The sequence below is a fragment of the Python bivittatus genome, unplaced genomic scaffold (assembly GCF_059951505.1).
Source record: "Python bivittatus isolate LINGU-HERP-01145 unplaced genomic scaffold, Pbiv_v1 ctg000080_np1212, whole genome shotgun sequence".
Taxonomy (NCBI): domain Eukaryota; kingdom Metazoa; phylum Chordata; class Lepidosauria; order Squamata; family Pythonidae; genus Python; species Python bivittatus.
In genome coordinates, this window is record NW_028277035.1 from 89,046,677 (window position 1) to 89,071,713 (window position 25,037).

General features: G+C 49.4%; 1 protein-coding gene across 1 annotated transcript; it reads left to right on the forward strand.

Annotated features, from left to right (window-relative positions):
- Nucleotides 1-10,761: 10,761 nt before the first annotated feature.
- On the forward strand, nucleotides 10,762-24,821 carry LOC112543061 (C-type lectin domain family 2 member D-like). Its single transcript, XM_088134631.1, has 6 exons — nucleotides 10,762-11,140; nucleotides 15,461-15,574; nucleotides 16,714-16,833; nucleotides 17,609-17,799; nucleotides 21,230-21,327; nucleotides 21,990-24,821. Exons 2-6 carry the CDS (start codon nucleotides 15,508-15,510, stop codon nucleotides 22,123-22,125), a joined length of 612 nt encoding a protein of 203 aa, XP_087990757.1. The 5' UTR covers nucleotides 10,762-11,140; nucleotides 15,461-15,507; the 3' UTR covers nucleotides 22,126-24,821.
- Nucleotides 24,822-25,037: the final 216 nt, after the last annotated feature.

Sequence of the window (25,037 nt, forward strand, 5' to 3'; positions counted from 1 at the left end):
TTCTTTCACCGAGGGGGTCCAGAGCATACCCTCTCTGTGTGAACGGGTGGGATGGGTTGAAGTCATAGGGGAGAGCGCGGTCCCTTAGATAACCTGGTCCCATGACATGTAGGGCTTTAAAGGTGATAACCAACACCTTGAATTGGACCCAGAAGCAAACTGGCACCCAATGCAGCTCGCAGAGCAGAGGCGTTACATGGGCCCTCCTTGGGGCTCCAACAATAGCCCGTGATGCTGCATTCTGTACCAGCTGTAGCTTCCGGATACTCTTCAAGGGTAGCCCCATGTAGAGCGCATTGCAGTAGTCTATCTGGGAGATAACAAGGGTGTGAGTGACTGTTCGAAGGGCATCCCGATCCAGGAAAGGGCGTAACTGATGCACAACCCAAAGTTGTGCAAAGGCCCTCCTTGCCACGGCTGCCACCTGCTCTTCAAGCAGGAGCCGTGAGTCTAGGAGGACCCCCAGATTACACACTGGGTCTGTCTGGGGCAGTGCCACCCCATCCAGCACCAAAGTTGACAAAATCCCAGATACAGAGGAGCCATTAACCCACAGCCACTCTGTCTTACCAGGGTTCAGCTGAAGCCTGTTGTTCCCCATCCAGACCCTTACAGCCTCCAGACACCATGAAAGGGTGGCCACAACATCACTTACTTCACCAGGGATGGAGATGTATAGCTGCTTTTCATCAGCATACTGATGATACCTCATCCCATAATGACAGATTATCTCACCCAGCGGTTTCATGTAGATGCTGAAAAGGAGCAGAGAGAGAACCGAACCCTGTGGCACCCCACAAAGGAGGGGCCGAGGATGGGACCTCTCACTTCCTATCACCACTGATTGGGATCAGCCCTGGAGAAAGGAGGCGAACCAGCACAAGACTGTGCCGCCCACCCCCAATTCCCTGAGCCATCCCAACAGGATACCGTGGTTGACAGTATCGAAAGCCGCTGAGAGATCAAGGAGAGCAAGGATGGTCGCACTTCCACCATCCCGCTCCCGCCAGAGGTCATCCATAAGTGCGACCAATGCCATTTCCATTCCATATCCGGGCCTGAAACCTGACTGGAAGGGGTCCAGATAATCCGTTTCCTCCAGGACCCTTTGGAGCTGTGAAGCCACCATTTTCTCAACCACCTTCCCCCAAAAGGGGAGGTGGGAGACTGGACGAAAATTGTCCAGCACAGTAGGATCCAGGGAGGGTTTCTTGAAGAGGGGGTGCACCAATGCCTCCTTAAAAGCAGCTGGAAACAATCCCTCCTGCAAGGATGTAGTAACCATCGCCTGGATCCAACCACATGTCACCTCCCAAGCTGCTTTCACCAGCCAGGAGGGGCATGGGTCAAGATGGCAAGTGGTGGCCTTCACAGTCCCCAGGATTCTGTCCACTTCCTCAGGAGCAACAGGATCAAACCGTTCCCAGATAACTGGGTAAGAAGAGTCCCCCGCTATCTCCCCAGACCCTGCCCAATGCTCGGAGTCTAACTTGGAACGAATCCGAGCGACTTTGTCCTGCAGATACTCTGAAAATTCCTCTGCACAGCCCTGCAAATGAACCCCCACATCCCTCTTACCAAGGAGGGACCTAGTGATCCTAAACAGGGCTACCAGGCGGCATTCTGCGGACGCGATAAGGGTGGAGAAGTAGAGGCGCTTCGCCGCTCTTATTGCCACAGGGTAGGCCTTGACAATGGCTCTAGCCTGTGTTTGGTCGGATTCGGTCTTTGTTTTCCTCCAGCGGCGCTCTAGACATCTTTTAACCCTCTTCAGCACCCTCAACTCCTCCGTAAACCATGGGGAGTGTCGGGGCCAATGTGGCAAGAGAGGTTGCATAGGCACGATCCTGTCCAAGGCCCCGGCCGCCTCCCTATTCCAGGCAGCAGCCAGGGCCTCCGCTGGACCGTGCAGCAGGTCCACGGGAATATCCCCCAGCTCCCTCTGAAACCCTGACGGGTCCATCAGGCGCCGGGGGCAGACCAATCACATGGGTCCTGCCTCCCTGCGGAGGGGGGTGGCATAGGAGAAACTCAGGGTCACCAGGACGTGATCTGACCATGACAGCGGGGAAAGCTGTACAAATCCCCATAGATCACTTTGCCATTGCTCAGACAAGAAAACTAAATCCGGTATGTGGCCATTGTCTCGGGTTGGGTCCCGCACAATTTGAGACAGGCCCATGGCCCATGGCCATGAACTCCCGAGCTGCCTCCAAGGACTGTCCCAGGGATGGCAGTTGAAGTCCCCCAGTCCCCCACCATAAGCCTGGGGAACTCCACCGCCAGCCCCGAGATGGCCTCCAGCAGCTCAGGCAGGGAGACTGCCACGCAGCAGGGAGGCTGGTACAGTAGCAGCACTCCCAACTGTTCACGGGCGCCCAACCTAATAAACAGTATCTCACAGCCAGAAACATGTGGAGCAATGCCCCTGAAGGCCACTAGAGATGACAACAGCCACCCCTCCTCCCCTCCCCTGGCATCTCGGCTGGTGCCGCACCAAGAACCCAGCTGGGCACATTTCCGAGAGGGGCACCACCCCCCCAGGCCCCAGCCAGGTCTCAGTAATGCATGCCAGGTCTGCCCCCTCCTCGGTGATCAAGTCACATATGAGGGGGGCCTTGTTGTTAACCGATCTGGCATTAAGCAGCAGCAGCCGAAGGCCAGGGCCCCTCCGAATATTGACTTATTGGACCGCTGTGGAACTGCTGTATGCTGTTTGTCAGAGGACTTCTGTATGTTGCTGTATGTATGTAAATAGACACTGAAAACTAATTATTGTGTCTGAGTACTGTCCAACTAGGACCTGAAGACATAGTGGATGGATTCCTGCTTTAACCAGGCAAACCTTGACAAGGCTCCCCCCTTCCCTGCTGTTGTTTAGGAAGTCCCTCAAGATCTGGTTGTGTTGTCAGGCCTGGGGGTCTTTGGGAACCAGAGAGGTTCTTAGATGGCTCCACTGTAATTGCTGTTCTGCTCTCTCCATGGGGTTTGCACATTTAAAATTTTTTTAAACTTTTTGATGAAGTTGTATTTTAATAATCGTTTTCTCTTTTATACTTATTTTTACCCACTTCCTATTTTATTTAATTATTGTATGCTGCCCAGAGTCTCTTTGTATGAGATGGGCGGCTATATAAATGTGACAGAAAGAAAGGGGGGGGGAGAGAGAGAAAGAGAAAGAGAAAGAGAAAGAGGGTCTGTGGCATGTGGTTTTTAGAGGCCTAGTATGGCTGCAGTTGTGCTGATGTGAGTTGGCCATGGAGAGAGGAAAAGGGGAGAGTCCTGGCCTTGAGGGCACCAGTATGGTCATGCGGGCTGGTGAGCTGACCTTGCCAGGGCTGTTGGGCAGAGGTAGACAGCATTTCCACTGGCCCATCTTTGTATGTAAGTTTTGGGGACTAATGCCCAAGGAGGTGCTTGGAAAAAGTAGGTAGGTATTTAATTTCTGACTTTCTCCTCCTTTATGCTCCAACCAGTTTACGTTTATAGACATTTAGACCCCCTTAAAAACTATACCATAAGTGTTTGTATTTGCCTTGCTGCGTGATGCATGGGGTACGTGGAAACCATTCTTGCTTGAATTTGGTTAAGCTTCTGTAAGGTTCACAGCTACCCAGAAAACTTGAAATCAATCAATCAGCACAAAACAAAAGATTTCAAGCAGGGACTTCTCTAAACAGCGTTTTATTTGGCCAAGCAAAAGTCTGGGTGCTCACACCATGCACCAAGAGAGAGCAGGGTGGCACACCCTTGGAGACAAAAACACAGTCTTTTATAGTATTCTTAAAAGGGCAGAACTAATTAACATTATAATGAAGATGAGTTTTTTTCTTATGCCCTTATATGGTTTGGTTCTCCTTTTCTGGTCAGTCACCTACTAAACATTCCTGGCATTCCTTTCCCCCTGACCTCTCCTCAGCAGGTATCAGTTTACACAAAGCCCTTCACTTCCTTTACGGATATATGCTATTAAGTTTCGCCATTGCTGCATATTCTCCAAGCATAAAATAATATTTCATGCTGGAGGCATCCTAACGGGGGCTAGACTTGAAATTAAACAGAGACACGGTCTACATGTAACATTAAGCCATTTGTTTAACCTTGAATACATCACAGTTGTTTGGGTTCATGAAATACACTAAGTCATAAGTTCTGATTTACTAACCAGAATGGCTAAGATCACATAGTACACTAAGCCAAGATTGAGCCAACCATATTATGGTTGATAATGTGGAACAATGTGTGAACCACACCACAGTGAGGCAACTGCATGAGTTTCAGGATAACTATGGCTTCTCCATGGGGACTGTAACCCCAGTTACAGTAAACTGGCAATTTGATCCAGCCTTAGCACATCCTGCCACAACTTGAACAACCTGCCACACCCATGTACTGCTGAGGGGCCTGGAAGCACAGAACTGACATCCCCAGCCATTCCTCCTGAACCCCCAAACTGTTCCCTGTGTGCACCAGACCACCATTCCTGTATCACCTCGTCTCCAATCCCCCTTTTGATCGTGCTGGCCGTGACTATAACTTTCCTATCTCTGCCCTACAACTATTCCAGGATGGCACTACTTTTTCATCTCTATCAAAGGAAGATAAGGGCTCAAACAGGAATCCTGTGATACTGAGACCATGTGTGGGAGGTTATTTATAAATGTAGCTTCTGGGGGTAAAAAAGAGGGAGGACCTCTTACCTTCTGCCTCTGTCTCTCTCTCCCCCTGGAGAAAACACTTTGGACTCGGAATTTTCAGCAGTGAAGAAGGATGCAAAGAGGAAGTCCAGTGGGGCGCTAGCATGGGGGCTATGGACGAGGGGCTCGGAATGGACAGGGATTGAATGGGTGAGGGGGGAAGAGATGAGGCCGTGTGGGTGAGGAAGTGGGAGGATGAGCAGACAGCAAGGCAGAAGAGAAGAAGGACCTGCAGCTGCACGCTCCGGTGGGGAAAAGGGCCGTCCGTCCGTCCGTCTCTCTGCAGGCCAGTCCTGCTCTTGGCGCCAGAGCAAGCTGCGCCCTGGAATGATAGCGCTGAGGTTGACCTGCGGTGCTTCTGTGGCGCTCCCCTTGGCGGCCCCGCCTTATGCGCAGGTTGGGACACGGGAGAGGCAGCGAAGCATGTAAAAGTCTGGCACCGACTGAGCCTTCCTTTCTCCGGCCAGCTGCGGGAAGAAGTTGAGATCTGCCATAGGCGACCTGGCGTGGAGGCAGGAGCTGCCGTGGATGGAGATGGGATGGGAGACAATAGAAAAGAAAACAAAAGACCAGAACATCTCCTCACCAGCCATCATCACCCAGATAAACAGAGACTACCACCAGGCACACAAGCAAGCAGTAAACAATACCCTAGTTGATGAATTACCAGAGGAACAAAACCAAACCCCCACCCCCACCAACACTGGCAGGGCACGCCACGGTATATAAACAGAGAGCAAACCCCATCCCATTCCAGCACTGAAGAGGTTACCTAGCCGGGTAATGAAACGTTTGCAAGAAAAGAACCAAGCTCAGAGAACCCCAAAGACTCCACAATGGGATTACTGTAATGTCACCTTGCATCTTGTTAACTTTTTTGAAGTAATTCTTAAACCTTCGGTAGAAGGTAAAAACTCTTTGATTTTCCTAGAATGGATCTTGGCAATGCATACTAGCAGAACATCTGCTGTTTTTACTTTTGGGGTCCCGATTCTATCTCTGCCTCTGAAATTCACATTTCTTAAGCTTTTGGGAATAGTTATCAGATGTTTCCAAGTTTGAAAGCAGAAAAAATGAAAGCAGCAGATGTCACTGACTTGTTTCAATGAAGTTTGGACTGATATTCTTGATTTTTTTTTTTAAATTTTGTGCATCAGCAGGGCTCGCTTTGTGAAACTGGCATTTTTGGGAACCCGGAGAAGGTTTGAAAGGCTTCTAAGGCTGTTCAGAAAGGTATCCAAGAATATATTTTTTAGTACTATTAGGAGGAAGGCCTTCCATTTTTTCATGGTGTAGAAGAGCAAGCACTGTCAATGAAGCAATATTACTTCTAGGGACTGATTTATGGTGGCCAAAACCACTTTGTTTCTCACCATTTCCCCATCTGTAATTTTGGCCAGGGAAGCTCCAAGCGAAATACAGGCGTTCTGGCTCTCCATCCAGTTCTTTTCTTCTTTTGGAAATCTGTAGCAGTGTCCCTGATGTCCAAACCAGTCAGATGGACATTTATTCTCATCCTCTTGGCAGTTTGATGGCACCAACGTTCCTAGAACAGAGAAAGATGGAAAGAATAGACTAACTGATCCAGCTCCCTTCTTATGGGAAGGATGGGACCATCCTGCTGAGTTAGAACCTTTGTTAGTGAGTTCTAAGAAACCCCAACGTGAATAAGAACCACCAAGTTCTAGCTGCTGTAATGACTTCTGTCCTGTAATCCTCAGATTAATGGAGACTGTGGAACTGAACAGTGATTTGCATGCTGGATTTGGACCAGAGAAACCAGATGCAAATCCATCTATTCAGCCATGAATCTCTTTGTGGGATTTTCCACCAATTTGGTCAACCTATCCCACATTTGGTCCACCTACCTCACATTTACTGCTTCTGGCAGGAAATCAGTAAATAAATACAGGTTTATCTATTTTACATTTCAAGATTTGCTTCTACTACTGTGAGCTGGCAAAACAGACTCAGTTCTTTGCTATTTATAATTCATTTTCCTGCCAAGTTCCTTAAATCACTATTTCTGCCCCTCTCAGTGGTGCCAGATGGCTATTTCTTCCCTCTGGCTATTTCATTCTGGCTAAATCTTCAAAAACCAAGTCTCAGCTGAGCTAGCAAAAATTGGTGATACTTTCAACCAAGCACCAAGACTTGTTCACAGGAGCTGAAGCTTCATCGACTAGACAATTAGTTTACAGTGACTAAAAACCAGGGCAAGGCCAACCCTGTGTGTCTGTCCTATCTGCAGAGGTCATCCAGCTTCATGAAGTCAAATGAGAAGAAGCTGTTCAAAGGAACAATATTAGGGTCTAGATTCCTTACCCAAGCAAAAGAAGAGATCATGGCTGAAGATGAGGATGACAATGACGATGCCCATTACGAGCTTCCAGTGGGGAATCATGGCAAGCTGATGCTCTCTGAAGGCATGGGGAGCCTCGAAGAATGTTAGCTGGGAGGCAGATTCTGGCTGGTGCAATCTCCCTGGATCAAAGGAGACTGTGAGATTAACCACATGTACTCCAGATGGCAGTTTCTTCTGAGTAAATTTGTGATGGAATGGAATTATGAAGGCCACACTCAGGGAGGGAAACATCCTCTTTTGTCTCCAGAGGGACGAGGAAGAGATAAGAGGATGAGGCTGGCACCTCCCTGAGGAATTCACTCTGTTTTCATAGCTACTGTGGGAATGGAGTTTTCAGTCTGGGAAGATTCTTGATAGAGGTTATAGCTAATAAACATTGCTGAACAGAACTTGCATGGTCTCCTGGAGTTCCTCGGGCTAGGCCTGACAAAACTGCAGAAATGGAAACGTTTTTGCAGTCGGATCGGGAGTTGAGCTGGCCTGATCCCGGGCAGCTTGCCTTCAAAGAATCCACTATGAATGTGTCATTGTACCAGAGGGTGCTTGGGGGTAATAGAAGACCTTCTGTCAGAAGACTGAAGCTCAACTGAAAGTGGACCTTGCAATGTGACAATGACCTTAAGCATTCCAGTAAATCCACCAAGGAACGGCTGAAAAGAAGAAATGGAAGGTTCTGGAATGGCCAAGTCAAAGCCCCGGATCTAAATCCCATTGGGACGCTGTGGGGTGATTTGAAACGGGCTGTCCCTGCAGAGACCCATCACATGTCACACAGCTGAAAACATTCTGCATGGAGGAGTGGGGGAGACAGTCCTCTCAGTTGATGTCAGAGATGGGTAGACAGTTATAAAAAAATACCCTACTCAAGTTTCTGCCTGCCAGAGGGGGCAATATCAAGTATCAGAGCCAAGGGTGTATTTGCTTTTTCCACAGAAGGAAAGGGCATGTAGGTTTTGTTGTTGTTGCTGTTGAATAAATGATTTCAAAGTCATTTTTCATAGTTTTTTTTTCAATTACATCACCTTTATCTTTATATACTGTTTGAAGATAAAATATTGGTATGTCCCCGTATGTTAAAAAAGAAAAAAAAGCTTTACATGGGTATACTTACTTTTTCACATGACTGTAAATACCCACATGCACACACACACAAAATCCCCCTAAATGCTTTTACTAGTAAGTACGCGCTGATTCTTCTTCCAAGCCCTGGGAATTTAAAACAGCTGTAGGTGTGACACAGGCAGGATAAATCCTCTTTGTTGTAAATCATCTCAGGTGCGCGCTCATGCCAGATGCTCTCCTCCAATTACAATCACAGCAAGATGTCACACACACCCATCCCCTGATTTCCTATCCCAAAACTCAGATTTCTCAAGCGAAAAAAGAAGTGGGGATACAACTTCCACTGCTACTGTATTATTGTGACAGTTTCAGGGGTGCTTGTAGACTTTAAAGAGGAAAATCTCAGGGGAGACTGGGGTTCTACCAGCAGCACCACTGATGCACCCACCATAACTGCAGATCTTTGCTAAAGACCAGAACATCCTAGCCACTTCAAGAGTCTGTGAGCCTTGCACACCTACCCAGTCTGCACAAGTTCTGACAAGGCAGACCAGGGCCATAAGGGTGCTCCTTGAGAAATTCCCCACCCAAACATGAGAAGGGGGAACAGACCCAAACAGGCCACCAGAGTTGCCAGAAATCCAGGCCGCACATCGAGTTTCTCCCCATTTTGAGGGACTCTCGGCTGCCAATCTACATTCCGCAACGTGTGAACAGGCGTTGAGGAATTTAGAACTGGCTTTTGGAAAAAGGGATTTGGAGATTACACAGTCCAGAGACTGAAGAATGTGTGAGAAAGACTCAAAATTACCTGCCTTGATGGTGTTCAGCTTAAGATGGGACAGAGAGAAACACGGACTTTCAGGATTCTGTTCTCATGCCCTATAACAGTGTTTCTCAATCTTGGCAAAGTTAAGATGTGTGGACTCCATGCTGGCTGGGGAATTCTGGGAGTCGAAGTCCACACATCTTCCAGTTGCCAAGGTTGAGAAACACTGCCCTACGTCACTCCAGGAATCCCTGAGGTGTTTCACGACCTGGCCTAAGTTGAAGGCTGGCAGTAGCTCTTTAAGCCTGGTTAGCTGCCTGATTTTACAGTCTCGTTCCCGGCTGTTGGCCAAGGCAGATCTCGCAGAGTTTAACGCTTCCCCTCTTCTCTTGTTGCCTGGGCTGGATCTCCCCCACCTTGTCGGGGATCAGTGTAGACACTGTGTTGTGGTACTCCGTGAGCGCTGCAAAATAACTAGTGCACAGTCTGTTTGTAGAAAACTATACACAGACTTTTACTGTCTGTGTACAGTTTTAATACAATCTACAGAACTTACAATACACCAACCTACCAGCCACAACTCCAACCACCAGCCACGCCATAACCCATGGTGCACCTTACTATATACTGTGATTTGTGTTGTGTCATGTAGCCTCACCCTTCAAGGTGTGAGCTCTGAGTGAGGTGAGTTGATTGCATACACAGCTGAGCTGTGCTCTGTCATTGCCATATTTACACTGATACATTTCTGCTCCGGGGTAACACGCTGACACGCTTCTCGTCCTGTGCGTGGGTTGGGGCTGATACAGTTTGGAGCCTCGTCCGGATCTGGGGGAAGCTGCAGAAGTTGTAGGCCAGTCGGTAGGACCGTCTTCCTCCCCTTCCTTGACACCCGCCCCGCCGGCTACATGGCACGGGGATCGTCACCCAACTTCCGCGAGTATCATTCGTTACGCCATGCCCGAAGCGTCGACGATCAGCTCGCCAGGGCTGTTAACTACGGAAAAGACTTTCCTGCCTCCCCCCCGCAGCCGCTGCCGGTGCCCGGGCGGCGCTACGAGGCACCCGCAGAACCTCTGGCGGCGCTGAAGCCGCCCGGCTCCTCGTGCGCGGCTGAGCCCGAAGAACCGTCTTCACTCAGGCGCCCTTGAGATGGGCGAGTGCAGCTGTGACTTTCCCCCCTCGAAGCCCCTTAATTAAATCGCTCGGAAGCTTCGGCCGACCAAGCCTCCCCCCCCCCGCGCTTTACAGGCATCGCCCCCCTCCGAAATCCGCCTACGTGAACTCTGATTTCTCCACCGCAAAGTTGTTGCCGGGAAAAAAATCCTCGCGATGAACCTTCGTAGAAAGGGGCAGGATGGCTTCGGCGCCAGCCTCAGACAGAGACTCGCACCCCACGGAGAGCCAGGCGCGCAAGGGCGGGCGCGCGGCCCGGCTGCTGTAGGAACTTCGACAGGTCCGCACCCCCGCCCCACCATCTCTTGGACGGTGGTTCACTCCGTGACCCCAGACCTGGCAGCTGTCCACGCTGCTCAGCTGACCCTCCCCCTTCTGCTGCTGCAGCCCTCGGCAGCTGCCCTTCCGCTCCAGGTCGCCTGCGGCAGGTCGCAAACTTGTTAACGCCGCTAGCAGCAGAGACTCGATGGGCGTCAGGCCCAGCCCAAGAGCAGCGGTGAAACGGTCCAGCCCAGTCCGGTTCCTTCATTGGCTCGCACCTCACAGACAGAATCTTGCCAAGCTAAATCTGTACTACCGCAACCAGTGGACATTCCCCGGGAGATTCTAGGGAGTGGCTTTCCTGAACCTCTGGCCTCCCACGCGCTCCCTGAGGACGGTGTTGCCTCCTGCCTCCCCCCCCGGAATGCACCCCCTCCCTCCTGATAGCCTCGCTCTGCCCCATCACCCTCCTCCGCGCAGGTGCCGTGCATCACACGGTTACGAACTGCCATCGGCCTGCCCCTCCCACGTGCCGATCTGCTCATAAGGCGGGGCCGCCAAGGAGAGCGCCGCAGAAGCATCGCTTGCTCCGGTCCAGGAGCGGGACTGGCCTGCAGAGAGACGGACTGACGGCCCTTTTCCCCACCGGAGCGTGCAGCGCCCGGGAGCTGCTTTCCTCTCCCCTCTGCGGCGTTGGGACTACAGAAGAGGCCGCCGGGCTCGCCCGCGAAGGGACAAGCCGGGGCTTGTCGAGCCCGCGAACAGGAAGGAGGGAGTCCTATCGGAGGGCTCCGTGCTTTCGAGGAGCAGGTGGGTCTCTCAGCCATCCCTCCCGGGCTCAGGGGCAGAGCTACGGAGAGCCGGCGTTTGGGGGCTCTGCTGCCGATCGGGTCAGGGAAAATCAGGGAAGTTGCATGAATGAAGCCATCGCCCCATTTCGCCGTTGCAGCCTAACCGGGGGGGGGGGGGGGGGGGGAGAAATCCGGGCTGCTAAACGCTCCCTCTTTGTTCTTGTCGCCCTTCCAAGCAAAGATGAATCGGGAGATCATAGTCGATTTGCAATCTCCAGGGTAATCCCACATCCTTCCGACGCTCCATGCCGGCTCCTTTTAAACTTGGAAAAAGTGAGCAGCCTGGGAAGCAGTGTTGCCAGATGACCAACATTTTTATAGCCCAGCAAGCTCTCAAAAGTAGTCCCCAAAACCGCAAACGCCAAACATTTCCCGCAACTGATCTCTCCAACCTCCAACACTGGGTTGGCCCGCCGGAGCGCACGCGGATCCCGGACGGGCGCGGGGGATGTGCGTGTGCAAGCGGGGAGGCGTGCAAAGCGCGAGAGCCGGGGGGCGGGGCTCGGGAAGGCAGCAGCGGAGCAGCAGCTGGTACTGTGCTGGGCGGGAGGAAAAAATGGGGTGGAGGCTTTGGCATCAGGGTGCCAAGAGTCCTGGAGAGGTTGAGGAGTCCAAATATGAAGGGGAGGGGTGTTGCAAGGTGTGAGCCCCCTTCTAGTTTTGCAAAGGGTCCTTGGGGGAGGAGGTGAAAAGGGAGAGTGAGAAAGGAGAAGCTGGATTTGGGGAAGGAGGGGCTGGTGGTGTAGTGAGAGGGGAGGAGGGAGAGGGGAGGCAGCCGGCCGGGTTGGCGTCATCTGCATCCCTGCCATGCATTTTGCAGTTAATCATCCATGACACTTTGCTACATTGCCCCAAAACCGTGACAGACCCTTAAAAGTAGCCCAAAATAGCCCCCCAAAATGCAACCTGCAAACAGCAAACATTTCCCACAACTGATCTCCAAAACTAGCCCAATTGGGCGGGAAAACCGCCCCGCTGGCAGCACTGCTGGGAAGGTGACAGGATTTTGTAGCCAAAGAACGAACAAACCAGGGGCCGTTTGCACCTTCTGTCGCCCCCAGAAACAAACCTTAAAAACTTCACCAAGAGAAAACCGAAAGGAATTTCTAAGGACGCCGAGAATAAAGCAGAAAACCAGGTGTCTCTTTAGCTGAAGAAATCAGGACTCGCTAAAGTTTGCTGTTTTGAATATGACTATTAAGATTTTAATAAAGAAAGATAAAAATTAACAGAAGCTAATATTCAGAAGAAACAAAAGAAAGGGAAAAAAAGACAAGGCCAAAAGTGCAGAAAAAAAGAAAACACAAAGAAGTAGCTTCCAGTTTTCTTTACAGCAGTTATAAGTATAAATTCACCTCTTACTCTATGTTTACAGCATGCCTTTCATTTTTTTCTAAAATCTGTTTTTTCCTAATATCAAAACCATGTATCATAAGTTTGTTTTTTTCTGTTTCGCGCAAAAAGTCCAGAGGAGGAGTCGCTAAAGTTTGGAACAGCAGAGATTGTCACCAAGACCAAACGTTATCCAAGGGGCAGAAAAGGGGCTTTTTTAGCACAGATCTGAGTACAGATAAAACAGAATCCCCCTTTTATAAAGGCCAGCTCCTGAAGTCAGACATGTTGGCACGTTCTTGAGCAAGCTGCTGCTGTGGGGAGACAGAAAATACTCCCAATAGAAGAGAATATAGTAGCTCGGGGTTGAACTGTGGAGCTCTTGGTGCTCTCTGAGCTTGGTGGCTGGCTTGCTGACATTTCATCACCCAACTAGGTAACATGAAACGTCTGCAAGCAAACAGCCAAGCTCAGAGAGCACAAAACGCTCCACAGAAAATGCTCAAAAGACTGGAGGTTTTCATGGCTAGCAGTTAAAATGCTCACTTACCCTGAGATACTCTGGAGTGGGGTTGCAATGGTCGTAAGTTTGCGCACAGGTCGTAATTCCACTATTTCAGTGTTGTAATTTTGAACGATTGCTGAATGAATGGTCATTAAGTGAGGACTACCTGTATTTCTGGCAGCACTGTTGTACTGAAGCACGTCATCATTTGCAAGTTTAAATATAATAAACATGATCCCATGGCTGCAGTAGAAGATAATTTGTTTTTGGGAAGATAACGATTATTCTGATGTTATTGCCTGTTGCTACGCTGGGTGGTGCCTTTTCCTTTTTGCCAGCTGAGTTCCGTAGGGACTTGTGGAGCAATCAAAGCAGAGAGTGGTGAATGGAGATGAGTGTGTGCAAGGGTGGGAAAGCTGAGAGATTTCTACTAGGAGGTTGAAGGAGCGGGTGGAGCAGTTACAGAGAAATCGGCAAGGAAGGCATAAATCAGAACAGCCAAGTTAAGGAGAAAGAGAAAGAGCAATGTTACATTTTCATCTAGAGTACTAGCTACAGGGGCTTGAGACGTAGGAACATCCATGGTTATGGGGTTCTTTGGAAAAAAATCTCCTTTCCCTACTTGCATTCTGGAGAGCTGCGGGAAAAGGGAACACGCGTGCACATGCACACGCACACTTCGGAGCAGAAATGAGCAGGAGGCACACCCAAGAACCCAGTCTACATAGCCTCAGGGAATTCCCTAGAACAGTGTTTCAACCTTAGCAACTTGAAGATGTGTGGACTTCAACTCCCAGAATTCCCCAGCCAGCCATGCTGGCTGGGGAATTCTGGGAGTTGAAGTCCACGCATCTGAAAGCTGCCAAGGTTGAGAAGCACTGCCCTGGAGTACTTAGAGGTGGCTGTACCTCATGGCTCAGAAAGACAAACAGCCGAAACACAGGGGCATGCACAGGCACACCTGATTAAAAGAAAAAGTTTCTGGTAACTTTTGGTTCTCACAAGCCTGGGTTATAAATAGTGTACAAATACCATAATGCCCCGGGTATAGGATTTTTTGTTTTGATAAAGGCACCATTCATTTTCCTGCAGTGTTCCCATCCAAGACCTCCGGACTCAGGATGGACGGGAGGGGCGCTGGGTGTGTTTGAATTGGAAGTCACACCTGTGGCGTTAGAAGGCTCTGCCCAACAGTACCAATAAGGCCGATGAGAAAGTCCCCATTTCAGGTGAAATTGAATTGCCGGCTGCATCAGTGAGCTGAGTCCATTCCAGAGATAAATTCCTCGCAGTGTTTTTCCTCATCCCTGCCGGTACGGGCAGTAGCCCTCCAGAGCCCAGTGGCATTTCCTCAACTCCTGGGTCTTTGAGGAGGTGTAAAACCCACTGATGGAGTTGCTTCCAGTGCAAAATATCAGTTGCTTTACCCCTGGAGCTCAGGGCTGGATTTTGGCAGCCTGGAAGGAACACCTCTAGCCTCTCCTTATTTCATCCCATTTTATCAATAATGCCCAGACAAAAGGAGGGGTCTTCCATAAGGGGCTCGTAAGTCACAGAGGTGGCTAGAAAGTGAAAGAGCTCCTGCACAGACTAAAGGCCTTTAAATATTTTGGAAGTCCTTTACAGGCTTTGCTGTCTGGAAAGAACAGAAAAGAGCTGTTATGGACAGGACCTGCAAAGTCCCTCCCATCCTCCATTCCTAACCCCAAAACGACAAAAGATGCATTATGACATCACACCCCCAACTCCACTTGGCATTGCAATGTCATGTGTCAATATGTCGAAATAGAGTTTGTGTCACAGCACCCGTTTTGTCACTTGCCCAGCTCTGCACAGTTGCCCACTGGACGATTGCTGATTGACCTGGTTCACACACTGGATACGGATTGGCAACTCTGAAGTGTATCACAATCTTTTGCCGTGGTCCTTGCTGCTGCCTTGCTGATGGGAACTGTAGTCCAAAGTATCTGCAGTGGCCTATTTCTAAAAAGGCCATAATGTACTTTGCCTGCTTTTGGTTGGGTGTCTTATATAAAACCAGTACTGTGGTCTATATATGGTGGTTTACAAATCAATATACTGTGTATGTCTATTTAATCATGCTTTATTCTGAAAGCAAAGTATGGCTTGGTATAACCCAGTTAAATCTTTCATTATGTTACTTATGTGGTAAATATTTTTACACAAGGTACACACATTCACACTTGCATTTATCATTGATCACTGACTAGATCATTCTGATTTCAGGTAAGTTCTGCATGGAGTTCTGCATAGGTCGAAAACAATTTCTGGATCATCTACGGTGTGTGTCCCAACTGGGGAACTTGGAGATGTGTGGACTTCATCTCCTAGAGCTCCTCAGTCAAGAATTCTGGGAGCTGAAGTCCATACAACTCCATGATGCCCAGGATGGAAAGAGTGATCTACTGATTCTTTCCACAGTGACAGAAGAGGCCATTTTGAAGAACTGACATCTGAGCAGTAGAAAGATGGCATCTGAACGAACTGCTGAGAGAGACCATCTGAAGGTCCAAATTCCCCCAACATTAGACACAGGTAATAGCAGTTTCACTTGACGTACTAAACTCCAAGGTCTTGTTGCTACCTCTCAGCACCCCCTATCCATATTGGTTGGAGCTGTCACTGAAGATCTCACTGGGTTCACTGCATCATTTTCTGGACTTGGAGGAGCCACATGTTGAGTTTATTGAAACTGGGAGGTATCGCTCAGGCTTGTGTCCTCTCTCCCTATCTCACTTCTTTACCCAGTACTTCAGGCTGACTCCAAGGACAATCTCCAACTGATGTCAACCTCACCCTCTGGTTCTGCAGCTGTTCACTGCTGCTCCCCTGGCTGTAAACAATGGGCTTAGAAAGGCCACTTTTGGTGAACTAGGAAGTGGAAAGACTCACTTTCAGCCACTGCCCCCCCACCCACTCTTCTTGATATCCTCCCTGTTGAAATAGCCTCTCCCCTAATAACTATGGGGCCTGACTGGCCAAAAGGCCTCTCCAATTACCTTGGATAGCAAGGCAGCATCTTGATTTCAGAAAGGAGGAGGGCCAATACTAGGAGATGGGGCGAGGAGGCTTTTCCTGACAATGAAAAGATGCCCAACAGCTCCAGAAGGAGTGCTATCAAACTCTCTCCACTCCTTCTTCTGTGGAGGAACATCTGAGTTAGACATTAATGGGGCCAGCTTGCAAAGAGTTTCAGAAGGGCATGGCAGGGCACAGGGCATTACTTGGATGGGGCCCAAGGGCCTTCTTCAGCCCAGCCTGAATTGCCAACTCTGCTCCTCCCACCCCCCGCAAGGTCCAACACTTCCCAAAGCTTTGCTTCCCTTTTTAAACCTCGAAACCTGGCCGGCTTTTGTCCCCATCCTGACTGCGGGAGCTATGAAGCAACGGAACAGGTGGCCTCTTGACGTTGTCGGTGCTCCATCCCTGCAGGAAAGACGGGAGAGGCTTTGTCCAGAACGGGATGAGGATTCCTGCTCCGGGCAGGGGCTGGACGAGAAGACCTCCACAGTCCCCTTCCTCCCCAATGATCCCGTGACTCTAAATCCCCCTCCCGGTGGGGGTTTCCACCTGACAGCCTGGCTTGAAGTTTCTTAGGACGCACGACAGCCTCGTCCTAAGCTGTCCTCGGAGCCCTTGATGATTTCAGTTTTCGTCTTCCCTTTCTGCTCTAGACAATATCAAGGACAGCAGATGGTCAAAAATGAAAAATATTTGTATTCCCCTTGCTGTTGGTGTTGCTGTTGGTGTTGCTGTTGGTGTTGCTGTTGGTGTTGCTATTGCATTTCCCACTGGTAAGTTATCCAGATCCTAATCCTGCATGTAAGTTTATTCTTTTATTTGCAGTGTTTTGCATTCCTGTCCTATATTTTTTTCCTGGGGGGTCAGAGCAGCCAGGGTGGGGAAGGGGTTGGACTGGCCCTGGGGAGGCCCAGGTTCTCGTCCCTCCTCAGCCACAGAAGCTCCCTGGAGGTCTCTGGCCCTTTTGCCTTCTCTCTCAGCCCGGCCTACCTTGCAGGGTTGCTGAGGAGAAAAATGGGACCTTGACCGCCTAAAGAAAAAGGAGGAAATAAATCTAACCGATGAAACGAGTCAATACATGGGGGTCTCCCCTCCCTTACTTCATTTGCACAAGAGCAACCCTTTGAAGGAGGCTCTGCAGAGAAGGAGAGAGGATGAGAGGGGGACGGGAGAATTATACTGGGCTTGTAGTCCGCAAATGCTGGAAATGTTGGCACGGCCCCCATCCCAATTTGGAGGCTGGAAGCACAGGACCTCATTAGAGAAACAAAACTTCTCCCTCCCTCCCCATTCCCAAGGAGGCAGAAACAGAGAAGAGCCGGCCTTTTTCACATCTGTGACCTGATCCACTGACTTTCCAGCCCCTTAGTCCCCATTGCAGACTTTGGTCCCCTCCCCGAAAGATCCGTCTGCTCCTTACCCACCGAAAGCTTGCTCATTTCTGCTCTCGTGCAGATTCCCAGCTATTCCTTCTCGTTCCCCGTCCCCATTTGCTACTAGTTAACTCAGGAGAGCGTTTGCAGATCACGATCTGTTTTGTTTCTTTAGTAAATCGGAAAAAACAAGATGAGTGTCAGTTGGCAGCCTCTGAGCACAGAAGACGCCCATGCCCACCTGGTTGGATTTGGTACAACGGGAGGTGCTACTACTATTCAGTTGAAGAAAGAAACTGGGCTGCCAGTCAAGACTTTTGCTCTTCCTACAATGCTTCCCTGGCTATTATTGAAAAGGAAGAAATGGTAAGAGATCAAAATATCCTACTGGACTGGTGAGAGGTTCAGGATGGCGCTTATCTCACGTAGGGTCCACACCCACCAATTCTACTTGCAGGGCGTTGATTACATAAAATATCTTGGTTTTCTTTACAGAAGAAAGACCGTCGTCTATTGCTTTCTAATTTACAGTCAGTGTCTCTATCCTACAGTGGGGCAAAAAAGTATTTAGTCAGCCACCAATTGTGCAAGTTCTCCTACTTAAAAAGATGAGAGAGGCCTGTAATTTTCATCATAGGTATACCTCAACTACGAGAGACAAAATGGGGAAAAAAATCCAGAAAATCACATTGTCTGATTTTTAAAGAATTTATTTGCAAATCATGGTGGAAAATAAGTATTTGGTCAATATCAAAAGTTCATCTCAATACTTTGTTATATACGTATCCTTTGTTGGCAATGACAGAGGTCAAACGTTTTCTGTAAGTCTTCACAAGGTTTTCACACACTGTTGCTGGTATTTTGGCCCATTCCTCCATGCAGATCTCCTCTAGAGCAGTGATGTATTGGGGCTGTCGCTGGGCAACACGGACTTTCAACTCCCTCCAAAGGTTTTCCATGGGGTTGAGATCTGGAGATTGGCTAGGCCACTCCAGGACCTTGAAATGCTTCTTACGAAGCCACTCCTTCATTGCCCGGGCGGTGTGTTTGGGATCATTGTCATGCTGAAAGACCCAGCCACGTTTCATCTTCAATGCCCTTGCTGATGGAAGGAGGTGTTCGCTCAAAATCTCACGATATATGGCCCCATTCATTCTTTCCTTTACAGGGATCAGTCGTCCTGGTCCCTTTGCAGAAAAACAGCCCCAAAGCTTGATGTTTCCACCCCCATGCTTCACAGTAGGTATGGTGTTCTTTGGATGCAACTCAGCATTCTCTCTCCTCCAAACACGACGAGTTGAGTTTAGACCAAAACGTTCTACTTTGGTTTCATCTGACCATATGACATTCTCCCAATCCTCTTCTGGATCATCCAAATGCTCTCTAGCAAACTTCAGACGGGCCCGGACATGTACTGGCTTAAGCAGGGGGACACGCCTGGCACTGCAGGATTTGAGTCCCTGGCGGCGTAGTGTGTTACTGATGGTAGCCTTTGTTACTTTGGTCCCAGCTCTCTGCAGGTCATTCACTAGGTCCCCCCGTGTGGTTCTGGGATTTTTGCTCACCGTTCTTGTGATCATTTTGACCCCACGGGGTGAGATCTTGCGTGGAGCCCCAGATCGAGGGAGATTATCAGTGGTCTTGTATGTCTTCCATTTTCTAATTATTGCTCCCACAGTTGATTTCTTCACACCAAGCTGCTTGCCTATTGCAGATTCAGTCTTCCCAGCCTGGTGCAGGTCTACAATTTTGTTTCCGGTGTCCTTCGACAGCCCTTTGGTCTTGGCTATAGTGGAGTTTGGAGTGGACTGTTTGAGGTTGTGGACAGGTGTCTTTTATACTGATAACAAGGTCAAACAGGTACCATTACCACACGTAATGAGTGGAGGACAGAGGAGCCTCTTAAAGAAGTAGTTACAGGTCTGTGAGAGCCAGACATCTTGCTTGTTTGTAGGTGACCAAATACTTATTTTCCACCATGATTTGCAAATAAATTCTTTAAAAATCAGACAATGTGATTTTCTGGATTTTTTCCCCCATTTTGTCTGTCATAGTTGAGGTATACCTATGATGAAAATTACAGGCCTCTCTCATCTTTTTAAGTGGGAGAACATGCACAATTGGTGGCTGACTAAATACTTTTTTGCCCCACTCTATGTCTATAACAGGTAGACCTCATATAACGACTGTTCTGTTTAGCGACTGTTAAAAGTTACAATGGCACTGAAAAAGTAACTTTACCATTTGTAGTAAAGTAACTTGCCATTTGTGCACTTCAGAGCCGGCTTCTGACAAGCAGAGTCAGTGGAGAAGCGGGCAGTCAAATTACAAGTCGTGGTTACGTGATGTTGCACTTAATGACCATGGGTGATTCACTTAGCGATGGAGGCGGAAGTGAGGTCGTACGTCCGTCAAGGTCACATGATGTCTCACGTAACTGCCACATGGCTTAGTGAGGGAGTTGCCAGTCCCAGTTGTGGTTGTTAAGCGAGGACTCCCTGTATTTCTATAGGCTACCTTGAAGTGTTGTTATTCTATTTCCTTTATTTACCTCTATTCTGACTTCTGTTTTACTACCTTCCTAAGTCCTACCTGCCTGACTTTTATTCTTTACTATCGAGGCAAGCTTCAGCTTTGTCTTAACTCTGTCCCGGTCCTGCACTGCCCACCAGCAAGTCCTTCTCCCTTAACTCTCTCCACTGTTGGCGGCCTCAGCTGGACTCGGCCATCGTGGTGGTGGAACTGCTCTGCCGTTGCTCGACACCCCCCCCCCAGGGTCAGTCTGGGAGCGCCGGCTCTTGCTTCACCCGGCTCTTCTGACTCACCCTGCCGGGTGGCTTTTCCAGCTTTGCCTCTCGTCTGGCATCCTGGCTCGACTCCTCCTTTGGCCTGCCGGTCCGGGCTGAGCCTTCCTCGCACCGCTTGGTGTTGTGGAAGACAATCCTGGCTGCTGCTAGAGCCTCAGTTGCTGGCCCTCTTAAGCTACTTGCCACCCAACCTCCTCCGGCCTTACGAGGCTCTTTTACCATCTCTTCTCCTTGGGCTTCTGCCTCCCCGGTCTGTCTCTCTCTCGCTGCGTTCTGTGGCGCTCTGCTGCCCTTCCTCTTCAGCCGAGATCTCTGCTGGGGGGGCCGGCTTCCGCTGTGGGATGTTAGCTCTGCCTGCCCCTATTGCGCGACCCTCAGCCCCGCCTTCCAGACACCTCCTGAGGCTCTTCTAAGCACATGGAGGCATGAACGCAGCACCGTTCTGCAACTCTTTAAAACAGCTACATCTTTTCCTGGGATCGGAGGGCAGGAGCTGCTTTAAAGAGCTGAAGACTGATGATGAATTTAAGTTCCGATGCACTTTTTGAAAATAGAATCTGCAGCTTTACAAAGCCTTACTTGATATTCCTGAAAGGTTGTCAGAACAACTTATCAAACAATAAAACCCTGACAGTCCCTGCTTTCAATTTTATAAATTAAAAGGTTACATTGGAAGGGGATGGGAGATGAGATAATATTAGTCCCTCTCTGTCCTCAGCTGGTGCCTTTTGTACAGAACGATCTTGGCCATCCTGGCTAGCTTTGATCAGCCTTTCTGCAGAGAGGATCCTGGGGTTGTGCGAGGGATCACGACTCTCTCGCACAACGCTGGCACTCGCCGTGGTGGGAATTGGCATGCCCTGCGGCTCAGCTGCTGGCCTGGCATTTTGCTGTTGTTGTAAACATTGTAGAACATGGATTGTGTAGATGCGAGATGGCCTATCAATATTTCAAAGTAGTGTAAGATTTACCTTTTATTCTCTCAAAAGGAATTTGTGCTGCGTTACAAAGGCATCACTCCCCACTGGATTGGCTTCAGACGAGACCCAAAGCAGCCCTGGAAATGGACCGATGGAAACAGTTCAACGTGAGTCTCCTTTTTCTCTTATGTCTTCACTCGGGGAACTCTACACCAGCCAAATGCCGAAAGGAAGTGGCTTGCAGTTTCTTGATCATCCGGGGCACCCTGAAGCAGCCGGATATAGGCAGGTTTCTGGCCTCCAGATGGACTTCAGCTCCCATCAGCCGTGAGCAGCGAGGGCGAGTGAGTCGTAGCTCAGCATTGCTGGGAAACTCCAGGTTGGCTACTCCCAAACTAGCCCATTCATATGTGGGTCCGCTGCTATCTGCTTATCACCCACCCAACCTTTGCTTCGCCCACTGGTGAGCTATGTTAGATTCACTCATGCTTGACCCGGCAGAAAACCCTACCAGCATGAAATTGGGGCCCCCATTGCTGCCCCTCTCCTCCTCTGGTCCGAGTCGTTGTGCTTGCCTGACTTTCCTCCAAGACGTGGGCGGGGAAATAGATTTGGCAGACCTTGGGACTGCCCTTGGCTGTTGCTGGAATAAAGGGGCAACTGGGCCCCCTGTCTAAGGATGGCTGACGCCTGTCTTGCTCATGGGTGGGGGTGAGAGGAAAGCCTCGCCATGGGGAGAGGGCAGGGGAGAGAGGTTGCTAGGGCAAGGTGATGCCCTGGTTAGATGCCAGTGGGGACCCAGCTTTTCACTCTTGTCCTGGTGTTGCAGGTTGGAGGTCATCGGTGATGGAGGGGACTGTGCCTTTCTGAATGGCGACGCCACAGCAAGCTCTTCGAGGTGCAGTACAGCCCATCACTGGATATGCAGCAAACCTGATGAATTCACACGTCCAAAGATGGTTTGACAACATATGGGTTCCAATCTACTCAGCTGAAATGATCTGTGATTTGTCTGCAGTAACGGGTGGACTTGAGATGCCGAGAACGGTAAACGACATCCGCCTTTGCACAGCCTATTTGGTGGACCAGCTGCTCTCCTTCGTAGAAGGGGAGGCCTCTGCCCCACCAGATCTGGCAGAGAGGGCATGCTCCCTCAGTGAGGGAGCTACACTTGGTGGGTCCCAGGAGGCGGGCCTTTTTCTCCTGTGGCGCCCGCCTTGTGGGACCTTCTCCCCCTGGAAGTGAGGTCAGCTCCATCCCTGTTGATTTTTCCGGAGGTCCCTCAAGACCTGATTATGTCATCAGCCTGGGGATCCCAGGGGACCGGTGAGATCTTGAGGTTCAGAACCTCTCAATGAAATGCCTTGATTAATTGTAACTGCTAGCTTGCTCAGTTCTGCCATAAGATAGTATGCACTTGGAAAAGCATGACATAATAGTATATATTTGGAAGAGCATGACATGAAGCTGGGGAATTCTGGGAGCTGAAGTCCATACATCTTAAGGTTGCCAAGTTTGAAAAACTCCGGTCCAGTGCGATAATCCCCCCTCCCCACTTCCCAAGACAAGGATGGGACCCTCCCGTTGACATCCAGGAGGGACTTCTCTTTCCTGCTCGGCCCTTGGAGCTTAAATGATTGGAGTTGCTGCTATTATATTTTACCAGCTGGATTTATTAACTTTTTTATTGTAATTGCTTGTTTCGTGCTTTTTAAAAATTGTAACTATTTGATGGATTTGTTTTTAATTACAAAGCCATTCGGAGTCAAATGCTGGGGGTGGCCTAGGAAACAGTATAAAATAAGATAAATACTCAAAAAGAATATGTGTAGTAAAGAATCATGGGATAGCTGCATAAATCGTATAATACACAGTTATGCAAGTGAGGGAGAGAAGTTAGGATTGCTGGGTGTGCTTGGGAAAATCTTCTCCAGTCAGGAAGAAACGCTTCCCACCCCATTTCCCTCCCTCCATTCATTCATTCATTCATTCATTCATTCATTCACTCCCAACATTACTCGGAAGCATCCGAGCCGCTGTTCCAGCTGCCTATAAGAATTGAGCCACACCCTGGCGTTTTCAAGGACATGCCGACGTCCAGAGGCAGCCTCACCCCCCCCCCTCGCCCCAGGCCCTTAGCTTACAACAGCAAAGGCTAAAAGAGAGTGGGGAGGTGTCTGGAGGAGGAAAGCTGATAAGCAATCGTCATGCAGACAGGGAAGCGGAGGCGACGTCTGGAGATGGGCAGCTATTATGAGCAAGCGAGAGGACTATCCTTCAACTGCCAGGACCGGAAGCAATGGTGAGCAGCATATCCTGGCAGGAGCCCTGCCTGGAGCTGGGAGCAGCATATCCTGGCAGGAGCCCTGCCTGGAGCTGGGAGCTTTGCCGGGAGCTCAGTAGCAACTAGAAGAGGAATGACTACACTGAGACAGCGCCTCATCCCACCTGGTGCAAGAACTTTTGGTAGGAGGCAAGGGTGTATGTCACTTTCCAGACTTTGAGACTTTTGCTCAGACTAAGTATCAAGTATTAAAGAGCTGAGCATTAAAGACGTATTTACATGGCAACATCGCCGTGCAAGCCCTAGAAGGGTAGAGAGCAAGAGTCTGGGGTTGGGGGAGGTGTGGGCTGTCATAAAGCATTCTCCACAGATTTGCTATGCTGTGGTGCGTCCAGTCCTTGGAAAGCATGGGAGATACAAGAGGATGAGACTGGCACCTCCCTGAAGAATTCACAATGTTGTGGCTGGCATTACTTGGGAGTTGGGGTTTCAATCTGGGAAGATTGATGTCAGGCCTAGCCCAAGGAACTCCAAGAGACCATGTAAATTCAGTCCAGCTATGTTTATTGGCTACAACCTCTAGCAAGAATCTTCCCAGACTCAAACCCCAGCTCCCAAGTAATGCCAGCCACAACAGTGTGAATTCCTCAGGGAGGCGCCAGTCTCATCCTCTTATCTCTCCCTCTCGCCTCAGGAGATGTAAGAAAATGTTTTTCTCCCTGAGCCTGGCCTTCATAATTCCATCCCATCACAGAAAGGATTACAAGAGGCACACAATGGGGAATACACCTCAAATGCAACGTGCTGGCGACGGAGCCCCAAGCGCCTTACACAAACAGCCTGGTTTATTGTGTGCAGTGGCGATGCAGAAGACCATTGCTATTTCCAGGAGCTGAGGTGACATGCTTTGATCTCTCCTGCACATGCTATGAAAGTTCACTCTGAGTCATAATAATGTTTAGCTGGCTTGTTTTTCACTTTTACTTAGAAGTGGGTGGGGGGAGGAAGAAGAGAAGCCCTCAGGAGGGTTTAGGTTAAGCACTAGCTTATCTATAGAGTTCCCAGGCTCTTGACTCACGATGAGCAGGTGTGACATCTGGTCAAGCCGGGCTCCTTCAGCCTTTGACACCAGGGAAACAGAGTCATGAGATTGCAATGCCAGACTGATAAAAACCCTGGCACTGCCCCTTGAATCTTACAGGCTGGCACAGGCCTTGGGACCGGGCACTGTGTTATCTAAGCCATCTTGGGGCCTCTCCGCTAACGTCTTACGGTAGCTCCTGAAGTAGGGGAAGAGTTTTATCATCTTGCTTGGTATGCTATGTTTTTATACTATGCTTACATGCTCCTGTTTAGTTCTATCTGCTAATTTTAATATTCCTGTTTAAATCTGTTTGCTAGAGTTGACAATAAAACTTAAAATCTCCTTCCTTACTGGTGTGTTCATGGTCTCTGGATCTAAAAGAACCAATTGCCTAGGCACCTGATCACACAAACACACGCACATGTTTATTACAGCCCTAAGGCCAGATACAATCAAAGTATATAATAACAACCATCTTACATTTATGTATGTCTATAAAACAAAACAAT

Coding starts and splice junctions, on each gene's coding strand:
- LOC112543061 (XM_088134631.1), top strand. CDS start 15,508: ATGGCATCTGAACGAACTGCTGAGAGAGACCATCTGAAGGTCCAAATT. Junction 15,575..16,713: donor TCCCCCAACATTAGACACAG/GTAATAGCAGTT, acceptor TTTCTGCTCTAG/ACAATATCAAGGACAGCAGA. Junction 21,328..21,989: donor ACCGATGGAAACAGTTCAAC/GTGAGTCTCCTT, acceptor CTGGTGTTGCAG/GTTGGAGGTCATCGGTGATG.